Here is a 14378-nt window from a genome sequence, read left to right on the forward strand (position 1 = left end):
GTGACACGTCTTGCACTGAGATGCAGTGCCTTAGACCACTGCTCCACTCGGGAGCATGGCCTATAGAAATGGCCTATAGTCAAAGTCCAGACCTAAACCCGATTGAGATGTTGTGTCAGGACCTGAAATGATCAGTTCATGCTTGACAAACCACCAATGTAGCTGAGTTAAAGCAATTCTGCATGGAAGAGAGGGCCAAAATTCCTCCACAGGGATGTGAGAGACTGATCAACAACTACAGGAAGCGTTTGGTTGCAGTCATCGCAGCTAAAGGTATAATTACTTTTTCACACGAGGGCATTGGGTGTTGCATAACTTTGTTTTTGAAATAAATGGAAAAAGTATCAATATGTTGTGTTATTTGTTCACTCGGGTTCCCTTAATCTAATATTAGGTTGTGGTTGAAGATCTGATAGCATTCAGTGTCCAAAATATGCAAAAACAGAAAATCAGAAAGGGGGCAAATCATTTTTCAGGACACTATGTGTGCGTTTTCTGAAGTTCTGTGCAGCAGCGGATCTGGAAAGGAGAAGCTTAACCAACCAAGTAGTAGTCCTGTGTTCCCTAGTCAGCAGAACTGAGTGGCACCTGCCTCAAGGGGGGCAGGGGTGGACTAGGCAGAGCTACTGTAGTACTACTCCAGGCAACAATGGAAACAAGGTCCCTGGTTAAAGTGAAAGCCTTTGGCCTTGACTATGCAAACCAATTGCTTTTCTCCCAGTGGGGAAAAGAGAGAGGGAATCTCTTCTGTAGAGGCAGAATAAAACATTGGACTTAAATGCTTTCGGTAATGCCAATCACTTCAATATGTACAGTAGATACAGTACAACACACACCAATATGTACAGCAGAGAGGCAGCAAGAAGACAGGGTTCTTGTTCAAGGGAAGGGAAAACATTTGGTGATACAACATGCAAAGCCATTTTCAGTTCACTGGTAGAAATGCATTGAATCTCTTTAGTATTTACAGTAGAGGCAGAGGCAGCTCAAATAATGTAAGCATGGGGAGCATGTGCTGTGGAGAGATTAGTTCTATCTGAAATATGTTTCGACAGTGTTATGAAAGACTCATTTATCATGTTTCCTGACATACTGCAAGATTCTGTTAAGCTTTGAACCAAAATAAATGAGAAAAACAAACAACAAAAAGACTGTGGGCCTTTAGAGTGGCGCAGCTGTCTAAGGCATTGCAGTCCTGAGGCGCCACTACAGCATTGGGTTCGATCCCAGGCTGTCACAGCCGGATGTGCCCGGGAGCCCAATAGGGCAGCACACAATTGGCCCAGCGCTGTCCGGGTTAGGGGAGGGTTTGGCTGGGGGGGCTTTCCTTGCCTCATCATGCTCTAGTGACTCTTTGTGGCGAGCCGGGCGCTTGCAAGCTGACTTCGGTCGTCAGTCGAACAGTGGTTTCCTACGACACGTTGGTGGGCTGGCTTCCGTGTTAAGCGAGCAGTGTGTTAAGAAGCAGCTCTGCTTGGCGGGTCATGTTTCGTAGGATGCATGTCTCGACCTTCACCTCTCCTGAGCCCATTGTGGAGTTGCATCGATGAGACAAGATCGAAACTACCAATTGGGAGAAAATGTTGGAAAAATTACAAAAATATATATATATAAAAGACTGGCATTCGTTCCAGAATAAAAGGGGGAGATTTGCGACAAATCCTGCTGTGTGTTTCAGAGGCGGGAGGAATTCAACAGTGTCTAATCTCATCCACGGGAGATGGAGCCATGGCAGAAGACACAGCCACACGCTGGGTTCACGGTGAGGGAGTGAGGGGCTGAGGAGGCACTTTGGAAACCCCCTTTTACTTTTGGACCAGCGCTTTTTTACTTCAATCACCAAAAGCCGGGAGAGAGGAGCTGGTATCAGCCAGGGGCAAATAAACTACTGTACTAGCTACAAACAAAGTTGCTCAGGCTCTGAGGTGGAGGTGGAAGTGGTGGTGTTGACCCTTTTTGCACTAACCCTTCACATACGCTGCTGATACAGTTTTTTATCTATCCTGTTGCCTAGTCACGTTATTCTTACCTATATGTACATATCTGCAGAGCATTTGGAAAGTATTCAGACCCATTGACTTTTTCCACATTTTGTTACATTACAGCCTGATTCCAAAAAAAAAATTACATTTTTTTAAATAATTAGTCAATCTACACACAATACCCCATAATGATAAAGCTAACCCATGTAAAAATAATAAAAAAATATCACGTTTACATAAGTATTCAAATCAAAGTTTATTTGTCACGTGCGCTGAATACAACCTTACAGTGAAATGCTTACTTACAGGCTCTGACCAGTAGTGCAAAAAAGGTATTAGGTGAACAATAGGTAAGTAAAGAAATAAAAACAACAGTAAAAAGACAGTGAAAAATAACAGTAGCGAGGCTATATACAGTAGCGAGGCTACATACAGACACCGGTTAGTTGGGCTGATTGAGGTAGTATGTACATGTAGATATGGTTAAAGTGACTATGCATATATGATGAACAGAGAGTAGCAGCAGCGTAAAATAGGGGTTGGCGGGTGGCAGGACACAACGCAGACCCTTTAGTCAGTACTTTAAAGAAAGCACCTTTGGCAACGATTACAGTCTCTTCTTGGGTATGACGCTTCAAGCTTGGCAAACCTGTATTTGGGGAGTTTCTCCCATTCTTCTCTGCAGATCCTCTCAAGCTCTGTCAGGTTGGATGGAGAGTGTTGCTGCACAGCTATTTTCAGGTCTCTCCAGAGATGTTCGATCGGGTTCAAGTCCAGGCTCTGGCTGGGCCGCTCAAGGACATTCAGTGACTTGTCCCGAAGGCACTCCTGCATTGTCTTGGCTGTGTGCTTAGGGTCGTTGTCCTGTTGGAAGGTGAACCTTTGCCCCAGTCTGAGGTCCTGAGCGTGTTTTCATCAAGGATCTCTCTGTACTTTGCTCCATCCTGACTAGTCTCCCAGTCCCTGCGAGTGAAAAACATACTCACAGCATGATGCTGCCACCACTATGCTTCACCGTAGGGACGGTATTGGCCAGGTGGTGAGCCGTGCCTGGTTTCCTCCAGACGTGATGCTTGGCATTCAGGCAAAAGAGTTCAATCTTTCATCAGACCAGAGAATCTTGTTTGTTATGGTCTGAGAGTCCTTTAGGCGCCTTTTGGCAAACTCCAAGCGGGCTGTCATGCACATTTTACTGAGGAGTGGCTTCCGTCGGGCCACTCTACCATTGTGTTCTTGGGTACCTTCAATGCTGAATAGATTTTTTGGTACCCTTCCCCAGATATGTGCCTTGACACAATCCTGTCTCGGAGCTCTACGGACAATTCCTTCAACCTCATGGATTGTTTTTTTACTCTGACATGCACTATCAACGGTGGGACCTTATATAGACAGGTATGTGCCTTTCCTAATCCTGTCCAATCAATTGAATTTACCACAGTTTGACTCCAATGAAGTTGTAGAAACATCTCAAGGATGCTTAATGGAAACAGAATGCACCTGAGCTCAATTTCGAGTCTCATAGCAAAGGGTCTGAATACTTATGTAAATAAGATTTCTGTTTTTGTTTCGACATTATGGGATATTGTGTGTAGATTGCTGAGGAAAATGTTTTATTGAATCAATTTTAGAATTCTAACAAAATGTGGAAAAAGTCAAGGGGTCTGAATCCTTTCCGAAGGCACTGGACCTCAATTACCTCGTATATCAACTCGGTACTGGTACTCCGTATACATAGCCAAGTTATCGTTACTCATTGTGTATTTATCCCTCGTGTTATTATTTTTCTATTATTTCCATATTTTTCTCTCTGCATTGTTGGGAAGGGCCAGTAAGCATTTCACTGTTAGTGTACACCTGTTGTTTACAAAGCATGTGACAAATACAATTGGATTTGATTAATCTGGCCTAATTGGTTTGGGGGAAAATAAATATTGGGACAACGACATAGATAAGAAACTCTAGGATAATCTGACGCTGGGCTGTGAGAAGCACTGTTACAGGGCATACTGGCATTTCATACGATTAAATCACCAGTCAACAATCCCCTCAAGTTATTAATGGATGACACTGTGTCAGAGAAGCAGTGCTGTTTGACTGCTGTGGGCTGTTTCTGTTTGTAAATGAGGGCAGACAGACTGAAAGACAAGGGCTTGCTTGAGGGCCTATACTGAAAGAAACACAGCGTTACACGATGCAGTGAACCTGCAAAATAAGCTTGCACAATCTAACAAACTTTTGACATAGCTCATTTGGCTGTATGTACTGCATGTATGGTCCAGTTTAGGAGTGTGGGGCAGAGCAGGGAAATCACATTACAGTACCTGTTCTCGTTGCGCTGTGTGTAGCGTGGCTGGGGATCAGAGTCTCCATCATTAACATCATAGCTGGCATCAGGGTCCTGGGAACAGAGATGGAAACAGGTGTCTGAGATGTGAGACTGGGGCTATGGCTGAAGAGCATCCTTTCCTTTCATGTTAAGGAAGTGAGGATATGGTAAAAGTGAGAGTGACCACTCTTAGGATGCATCTCAATAGCCTTAAAGGCTCTGCATCGTCAATCCAACGTCTGCATTGGCCGTACACCATTTACTGCAATGCGGCCTCCGCAGAAGTCAGAGCAAACGGGGAGTTTCTGTTATTACAGAACCTCCCGCCCCCACCTACCGTCAACCAATCATGTCAATGCGGAGCTATACAGAGCCATCCGCATTGTTCCAAAATTTGAGAAGCGCACGGCGATGCGGTACGGAGCTCGATTTGGCCACTGCATGTCTCCGAAGGCTCCGCAATTGCGTAACACCCTCCATACGAAGCCTCCAACCACTTTGTCAGATCAAGCATAAATTGGATTTTAAGAGTCTCTTTTCCTCCATCTGTTGCTGCACTCAAACGAAAGCAATTCCTGGAAAGTAATTTGAGGTAGGTATTAGGGATGTGCATCTTTCCCATTCAAGACGATTTGATATGCATCTAGACACATGGGCTCCGATACGATACAGGAACGATATGCTTTAATTGTAAACGATTCAGTGCGATTCGATTTTATTAGAGAACGAATCGATGCGACTTGGTTCCATGCGGTTCGATGCACTAACATTTGTTGCATAAATAAATGAAAATCTGCTGCTGATGGAGCTGATGAGCTGTGCCTCTCTGAGTTGGATCTATCTGAGCTGACTTCTGTGTGTGTGTGTCTATGGTGTACGTACTATGTAGGCACCTTATGTGAGCCATTAGGGAGACTAGGCATCTACCACCCCACTACCACTATCAGATTTGGCGGGCAATGTGCCCTATGTTTTTTGTCACTCCACTTTGGTTCTGAAATCACCATCACCCACTAATTAACCTGTCATTTTTGCAGATTAAGTTGTGGGGGCTGGTAATGTATCAATATTTATCATTTACAAATTAGTTATGACATAGCCAATGAATATATAACAGAACTTTGGATTTCACCCCCATCTCAAAATGGAATGGTTTTGACCGTTTGGAAGATTTATGAAGTGAGCTTGTTTTCTGTCCTCGTTATGAAATTATCAACTTTACCCTGATGGAAAAAATAAGAAATTGTCAAACTTGACTAAAAGTAACCAGATACTTAACAGAAAATGACTCAAGTAAAAGTAAAAGTCACCCAGTAAAATACTACTTGAGTAAAAGTATCTGGTTTTAAATGTACTAAAGTACAGCTGTGGAAAAAGTACCCAATTGTCATTCTTGAGTAAAAGTAAATGCTATACATCAAATTCCTTATATTAAGCAAACCAAACGGCACAATTGTTTGCTTGTTTTTTACAGACAGACAGGGGCACACTCCAGCACTTAGACATCATTTACAAATGCAGTATTTGTGTTTAGTGAGTCCACCAGATCAAAGGCAGTAGGGATGACAATACGTTATAGTGATAGCTGCATGAATTGGACCATAATTCTGTAGTACTTTTTGGTGCTAAGGAAAATTGATGGGAGTAAAAAGTACATATTTTCTTTAGGAATGTAGTGGAGTAAAACGTACTCAAAAATATAAATAGTAAAGTAAAGATACCCTAAAAAAACATAAGTATTTTCACTTCATTATTTTTACACCACTGCCTTTATATCTAAAAATGACCAAATACACTGATTGTTTAAAGCGAAATTACCTAAACCATTGCAGACGGAGAACCTGAACAATCAAAATAAAATCTATTGTAAGCCCTGTTCAGCAGGTAAAGTCAGATAAGAGTGTCTCCGGTAAAACACAATGTTCAACAGCGCATTGATAACAATAACCTTGCAAATTACAGTGCATTTGGAAAGTATCGAGACCCCTCCACTTCTTCCACATTTTGTTACATTACAGCATTATTCTAAAATGGATTAAACCGTTTTTTTTCTCCTCATCAATCTACACAATACCCCACAATGACAAAGCAAAAACAGGTTTTTAGAAATGTATGCAAATGTATAAAAAATACAAAACTGAAATATTACATTCACATAAGTATTCAGACCCTTTGCTATGAGACTCGAAATTGAGCTCAGCGGCATCCTGTTTCCATTGATCATCCTTAAGATGTTTCTACAACTTGATTGGAGTCCCCCACTTTAAAAAAAATGTAATCAATTTTAGAATACGGCTGTAACGTAACAAAATGTGGATAAAGTCAAGGTGTCTGAATACTTTCCGAATGCACTGTACATAGGTTGTCACTCAACTAATAAAGCCTAATATAGCGCAAGCGGTTTTTACATTTGAATGCTGAAAGTGCCCTGAAGATGTAAAAGATCAGATGTGAAAGATTTGTTGTCAGCCCACAAAACTGGGCACAGTGCACCGTTTGACTAGGCTACTGATATTATCTGGGGTTGTTCAGCATGCAAAATGACTTGTAGATCAATGACAGTTACATGTTTAGTTCGACACTGATGGAGAAGATGCATCAGTTGTCACAAAATATAAGAGGTATTTTCAGAAGGTAGAAAGAATGTAATATGAGCTCCCCTCAAAAATGAATAGGCGATTCATAACGTACTTCTTCCATCTATCGAGACAGCGCAGGTTGTGGTTGCAGTACTCACGTAGTTGGAGGCAAGGTCTGGGTGGTCTTTCTCTATGCCGTCATCCAGGATCGTGACCACCACTCCTCTCCCGGTGTACCCCTGGGACCATGCTCCCCTGGCATTCAGGTCTGCTTCGCTGGGGTTGGACTGGAGAGAACACAGAAGAACAAGCATTCATGAAGCCATTGCTATCACAAAGACACAGGGTGTTTCTCAATATGTATACCACCGTGCTCCACACTCTCATGCTCCGACCACGTTCTCTCGAGTACGTTCTTGTGAGGACGAGTGTGGAGAATGCGTAAAACAATAGATTTGAAAAGGACTCACACTCCCCCTACTGTATTACCTCACACTTCAGCTCCCAATTCACGGAACCTTCTTCCAAGCACATACACAAAGCAAACTTTTTACTTCATAATTATCAGTTATATATGTGAATCGTAATAATCTAGCTAGCCAGCTAGTTAAACAGGCTAAAATGACTTAAAACTAATATTATGCAAGATAGATATCAATTATTCATTGGTAGCTAGGCTAACAATTCCTTGTGGCCATCTGGCTAGCTAACAGTACTATTAGCTAACCAGTTAGCCCTATTGACTTACTATGGGCTTGCGATCTACAGTACGTAGGCAGGTCAACGTTCCAAAATTAAACACAGCATGTACAGTGTATTCGGAAAGTTTCCAGACCCTTTGACTTTTTTCACATTACAGCCTTATTCTAGAATGGATTACATCGTTTTTTCCCCCCCTCCTCAATCTACACAAAATACACGATTGTGACAAAGCAAAAACAGTTTTTTTGAAGAACTGTTCGCAAATTTATTAAAAATAAAAACATAAAATATTACATTTACATAAGTATTTGGACCCTTTAGTCAGTACTTTAAAGAAAGCACCTTTGGCAACGATTACAGTCTCTTCTTGGGTATGACGCTACAAGCTTGGCACACCTGTATTTGGGGAGTTTCTCCATTCTTCTCTGCAGATCCCCTCAAGCTCTGTCAGGTTGGATGGGGAGCGTCGCTGCACAGATACTTTCAGGTCTCTCCAGAGATGTTCGATCGAGTTCAGGCTCTGGCTGGGCCACTCAAGGACACTCAGATACTTGTCCTGAAGCCACTCCTGCGTTGTGTGCTTAGGGTCGTTGTCCTGTTGGAAGTTGAATCTTCGCCCCAGTCTGAGGTCCTGAGCACTCTGGAGCAGGTTTTCATCAAGGATCTCTGTGTACTTTGCTCCGTTCATCTTTCCCTTGATCCTGACTAGTTTCCTGGTCCCTGCCGCTGAAAAACATCCCCACGGTATGATGCTGCCACCAACATGCTTCACCGTAGGGATTATGTCAGGTTTCTTCCAGACGTGACGCTTGGCATTCAGGCCAAAGAATTCAATCTTAGCTTCATCAGACCAGAGAATCTTCTTTCTCATGGTCTGAGAGTCCTTTGGGTGCCTTTTGGCTAACTCCAAGCGGGCTGTCATGAGCCTTTTACTTTAGTGAGTTCCATCTGGCCACTCTACCATAAAGGCCTGATTGGTGGAGTGCTGCAGAGATGGTTGTCGTTCTGGAAGTTTCTTGGTGGTTCCAAACTTCTTCCATTTAAGAATGATGAAGACCACTGTGTTCTTGGGGACCTTCAATGCTGCAGAAATATTTTGGTACCCTTCACCAGATCTGTGCCTCGACACAATCCTGTCTCGGGTTTCCATGGACAATTCCTTCAACCTCATGGCTTGGTTTTTGCTCTGACATACACTGTCATCTGTGGGACCTCATATAGACAGGTGTGTGCCTTTCCAAATAATGTCCAATCAATTGAATTTACCACAGGTGGACTCCAATCAAGTTGTAGAAAAAGATCAATGGAAACAGGATGCACCTGAGCTCAATTTCAAGTCTCATAGCAAAGGGTCTGAATAATTAAGGAGAGGAGAGGAGGAGGAGAGAGGAGTAAGGCCAAGTGTGCACCACCGGCAATCCGGATGGGACCCAAAGTGGCTTAAAATTGACAGACTGAAGCCGTGGCTATATAATACGCCACATGGTTAGTCAACTTTCCTTTAATTAGGCTAAGGGCTAAAAAAAATGGTGCATATTTAGTCTGTACTAGTGTACAGCATTATGCGTTTATTTCTGAGCCAACTCCACCAGGACCTCGATGACCCAATGGGTTTGGGCACATTCAACATCAAGGTAGAGAGGGAGGGAGAGGCCAGGTGGAGAAGACCAAGACCAGGGAGCAGTTCTGGGTTCAGAGAGGAGGTAAAAACATTTGTTTTCAAATGCTGTGATGAAACCAATGTTACATCATGTGCGTTGGATAAACTAAAATAAACAGCTATTAATCAGTTATTTTCTGTTTCGTGCTGTAATTAGGTAATGGATTCATATCTTGTTGGCCTCCAGGACAGCCTAGACCAGAGGTTCCAACACCTGGAGATTCTGGGGGCCTTCAGTGTGTTGGGACCTCAGGCTGCATTCTCTAGTGACAGGATAAACACCTTTAACCTGACCCTCCTCTCCAGGCCGTTCTGGAGTGCCAGAGGCTGCTGTGTTGCAAGAGTAGCACTCTTACAAGCAACATGTGCTAGTTGGAGCATTTTAGGTCAGTGTTGCCCAACTCTTTTTCCTGTTGAACTACCACTCTGTTGGCTCTTCTTTAATGTTGTACATCTTTTTGTTTTTCATGTATTTCAGGGGTTGGACCAGTTGACGGCAATGACAAATACGGTATCTTCACACCTAGAATAAAAACCTCCAGGCTTTCGTCATAACTGTCAATTTATTGAACAAAACTACGAATTACAGGGGACAGTTTGGAAAAAACTAACCGAATCGTCCTCTGGAAAAACAAAGTAATAATTACATAAGCAACGTTCTCTAGTAATACTAGTCCCGTACAAATAGGTCTTTGGTCGCATGCATGCGATGCATACATGTCACGTAAAGAGAGCAAGGGTTGAGGATAAAAGGGAATGTTTTTCCTAAACAAATTAGGGGTTTTGGTAACAGAACTTTTCAGTCAGAAATGACTGCAATTATGTTGCAGTTTCAGCAACAAGTACAGCTCGATAAACACTTTGACGTTCTGTGGTGGTCGCTGCAGCAGGAAGGAGACTGACACAACGGGTGCTAGTCACACAGTCACTCGCTGTTTTTTTGTTGTTTTTTTACACAACGCAGCAAGTCTGAGCCTGGCCCGGCACAATCAGGGGCGGCAGGTAGCCTAGTGGTTAGAGTAACCGAAAGGTTGCTGGATCAAATACCCAAGCTGACAAGGTAAAAATCTGTTGTTCTGCCCCTGAACAAGGCAGTTAACCCACTGTTCCCCGGTAGGCCGTCATTGTAAATAATAATTTGTTCTTAACTGGCTTGCCTAGTTAAATAAAAATCGAATCAATTGCTGGTCGGACTCCCTCTAGTCATTTGGGTGTCTTAATTATTTAATCAAACTGTTTGCTTAAAGCATCAGACAAGCTCAGTGAATATGGCTGATTTGATTAAAACACATATGATTTGTCAATATATGGCAAAATACATGTTTTAAAATTTCTACCAATTGACTCCTGGTCGGCCAAGATTTATTTTAGTCGGGGACAGTCCTAATTGAGTGACAGGTCGGCACAAAAAAAAATCAGCACAGTGGACAGAGCGCGCCGCGGTGTGTATTGGGGGGATATGGAAAGCCACTGGCCGGTTATGTATGACTCCTTTGGGTTTCTACAAAAAGCGGGAAAAAAACACTTCTCACTTCTCATCTCTGCGGTAGCTGAATAACGTGATATGCCACCACCTGTAATATTTGATTTTGATTGATAAGGGTGGGGTCAAGTTTACCATTGAAGCTGCTTCACTCTTAGCTAGCTAGCTGTAAAACGTGTTAGTGTTATTAGCCTTGGCCTATTTAGCCAGCTTGAACCAGCTAATCTGCCACAATGGATATCAGAAATTGCCTTTGCCAAAGTACCCAAACAAAGGAGAAGGAGAACGATGAGCAGCAGCAGCATCATACCACCGAGGCTGCCGCTAAGCCCAGCAGCGATGATGCTGCCGAGCTCCAGCTAGCTCCATGTGCAGAGCCTACCCACGCCGCCACAAGTTCCGCCAGGATAATGGCTCCACAGCAGTTTCCATCTCCGACTATTTCTGATGATCTTGGAACAGAGGAGCCAGCTCAGGTTAGCCTAGAATCCTACCCCAGCCGCAGTCTTTCTGTCCAAAAACGTTCATTTAATAGCAACTGGTTCATAGGACGAGAGTGTCTGGAATACTCTGTTACTGCAGGTGCTATTATGGATTTCTTGGTTTTTGTTGCTGTAAATGGAACTGTACGTATTCGAAACATGTTTATGGTAGACTGGCATTGCTTAATTGATTACGTGGGTCAAATTTGATTCACAGAAGTGTATTGTGCCATATCACAACGCGTTGCTAAACTCAAGAGCGAGCGGCATGATTTTCCATGTTTGAAGCAGCCTGTATAGGCCTATTTATTTGTCAAGGAAACAGTACATGGCTGCATCTCACTGTAGTAGGCTGTAGGACATGTTTTGGTTATTTGGATCTCCATTCACCTTTTGTTTACTGCATTTGTTTTCTGTTAAGGTAAGTAGCCTAAATAATGATTGTGTCATGCCTTTTTCGCTCAGATATTTTGTTTACTAGATCTATTACTTGGTATTTCTGTTTTGTTCTGTTTGCATTCGTTGACATTTGCAGTTGTCAGTATTCTAAGCCAGACTGCTATTCAGTATTTTTGTTTGCATGCATGAATAACTAGGCTAATACTTTCAGCATTTAGTTTGCATTATTTAGGTAAGACAGCTGTGTGTACGGCTGCATTCACATAGGGTAATTCACCTATTACAAACAGCCTAGCTATATTGTAGCCTATATTCATTACCAAAACGGCCTAGCTGTAGGGCGCTGTCCATTGTGCTGATACAGTGCAGCAGAGATTTCAAAAGCACTCAATGATCTCGGAGTCTCAGCATTTGAACTTTGTTAATTGTGGTATAACGTGTTTTATATAAGCAAAATTCAATATAATTCCAATGCAAGAACCCCCCCCCCCCCCCCCCCAATTTCAACTGCCCCCTTAGTCACTTTATGCTGGCGCCGGGTCTGACACACACTGTGTCACTGGGAAGCCTCTTTGGCGGGGTTATGCTGAACAGAGCAGGGGCTGACTATAATTTCCCTGTCAGAGAAAGCAGGCCTGCAGCTGGAAATATCAATAAGTGAGAGATCCTGGTGAGAGCATTTGCCTTACTCACAGGGGAATTATAAAAACAGAGCTCCACTCTAACCAGCAGGGAGAAATGCAGGAGGGGGAAGCGAGATAGAGGAGAATGTGTAGGAAGTGACAGATAAAGAGTGAAATGTAGGAGATAGAGTGAAGACAAAAATATATAAAAAGAGAAAGTGAAAGAAGGAAGGAGGCAGAGAGAAAAACAGAGTGAAAAAATATGCTTCCCCCTAGGGGTCCTTTTTCCACCTCCCAAACCTCCCTGCTGATTTTCTCCTAACAAGGCAAGCATCCTGCTGGGCCAACGCATTGTCAGGGCCTTTAGCCCCAGGGAAGCCACTGTGCTGCTGACATGTTCTAAGGGACTACACAGAGTAAGGCAGTTAGTTCCTGCTAGTGTAATCCTTGAGGCATACAGTATAACGTCGTCTTATTTATATAGCCTATGAGGAAGCAAATTTGAACAGTCTATGGCAGTACCTACTATGTGCAAACCCTGTATTCCACGAGGAAATACTCACAGGACAAATAAAAGGTTAGTATACACTGTCCAAAAGGCTTGTATGCAATATCACCCTATAACATCTGCATTCATCCCATGCAAACCTCATTAAACAATCCTCCAGTGTTTGGCTTCAGAGGAACGGTGGAACAGCCTCAAACAAACAGCAGAACAGGCTCAGAGCCTTCAGCCGATTAGAGCAGTAATGCTGAATGACAGAGGTAGTTTCACAGCCTTCCATTCACAGGTGATTTATGTCTGGCCCAGTCAATGCTGGAATGAATCCATTCACACCACCACATGGCTTAGTTCAGAAAATGAGGAGGAGGATAAGGGGAATTCAAAGCATCCCTGAGCCTATGAGAAGGAGAAAATGAGAGAAGGAGGATGGACATTGTCTCTTTCTGAAAGCAACAGTGCTACAGGTTTCATCATGGCCTTCTGTTTCATTAGCTCTGACCTGGAGCCTTTCAAACAGATGAAACTGAGGAGCATTTGGTGACATTTATATTGACGAATGACAACCGGTTGATAACAGAGTCACAGTCCTGCTTTCAACTTTGGCAAACTGTCCTTACAGTGTTTGTCCTTCCAGTGCTGCCTGCAGACAATGTATTATTTCCCTGTAGTCATTGTCATCAACTATTCATTACACATGGCAAATAAACTTGGGCCTTGACAGTTGAAGTAAACAAAGTGCGCTTTAGAACTTTTTGGACATTGTTTGATAAACGATACCCAGGTGATGAGTGCTCTCAGAAGGCAGCATATCCAGCTGTTTCAGCCTACTATCAAGAGACTTACAGACTGGGGGGAAACAAAGTCGGTTTCTCACTGAAATACTCTGAACATCCTGCCCTTTCTGTACGGCAGCAGGTTTCTTTGGTCTGAAGGTGTGAACGGGGTAAACAGCAGTAAAGTGCATTTCTATCATTTCCCGACGGGTACTCTAAATGCCTGGAGACAGCTATTCAATTAGCTCATTTGATTAGATCTTGTTTTCCTTGAGGCATTTAACACAGCTGCCTTGGCATAATCCCTATATCACTACATGTATTTATGTTGCTGTCTTATACATTTTAGATAATATCAAAAGGGGTGTTAAAGAGGTTCTAATTAAAACTGTCCAATGTGTTGAACATAAGGGAGAACTCCTGGCTTCGGTACAGTATAGAGGGGACAGTGTTATGGGGGATCTGACGTTTTATATAAAATAAATGAATAATTATTATTATTACTACCTTGCTCACCAGGTACCACTGCTGGGGGAATTTGGGGTCGGATGGTTCGTTGTAGTCATCCCTCTTTTTCCTCCGCCTCGACACCTGCTGCTCCACCCAACGCACCTAGAGAGGAACACACACACACACACACACACACACACACACACACACACACACACACACACACACACACACGACACACACACACACACACACACACACACACACACACACACACACACACACACACACACACACACACACACACACACACACCAATTAGCTCTGGTAATTAAACAACCATGACATGAGAGACAACTATCCACAGTCTGCCTCCCACGTTGGCTTTCATGTGGCCGTCAACACTCAAATGGT

The 14378-nt window shown here is 43.1% G+C and overlaps 1 protein-coding gene across 3 annotated transcripts in view; it reads right to left on the reverse strand.

Moving 5' to 3' along the window:
• LOC106573344 (furin) overlaps positions 1–14378 on the reverse strand; it is a 170020-nt gene that overhangs the window by 59574 nt on the left and 96068 nt on the right. For all 3 annotated transcript variants that reach the window (XM_014148311.3, XM_014148313.3, XM_014148315.3), the window contains exons 4-6: positions 14022–14126; positions 7046–7174; positions 4304–4380 (exon numbers count right to left, since the gene is read on the reverse strand). In XM_014148311.3, the coding sequence (XP_014003786.1) occupies positions 4304–4380; positions 7046–7174; positions 14022–14126 (311 nt within the window). The remainder of the gene's footprint in view (positions 1–4303; positions 4381–7045; positions 7175–14021; positions 14127–14378) is intronic.

This window comes from Salmo salar, chromosome 16 (genome assembly GCF_965601325.2).
Source record: "Salmo salar chromosome 16, fSalSal1, whole genome shotgun sequence".
In the NCBI taxonomy this organism is placed as follows: Eukaryota; Metazoa; Chordata; class Actinopteri; order Salmoniformes; family Salmonidae; genus Salmo; species Salmo salar.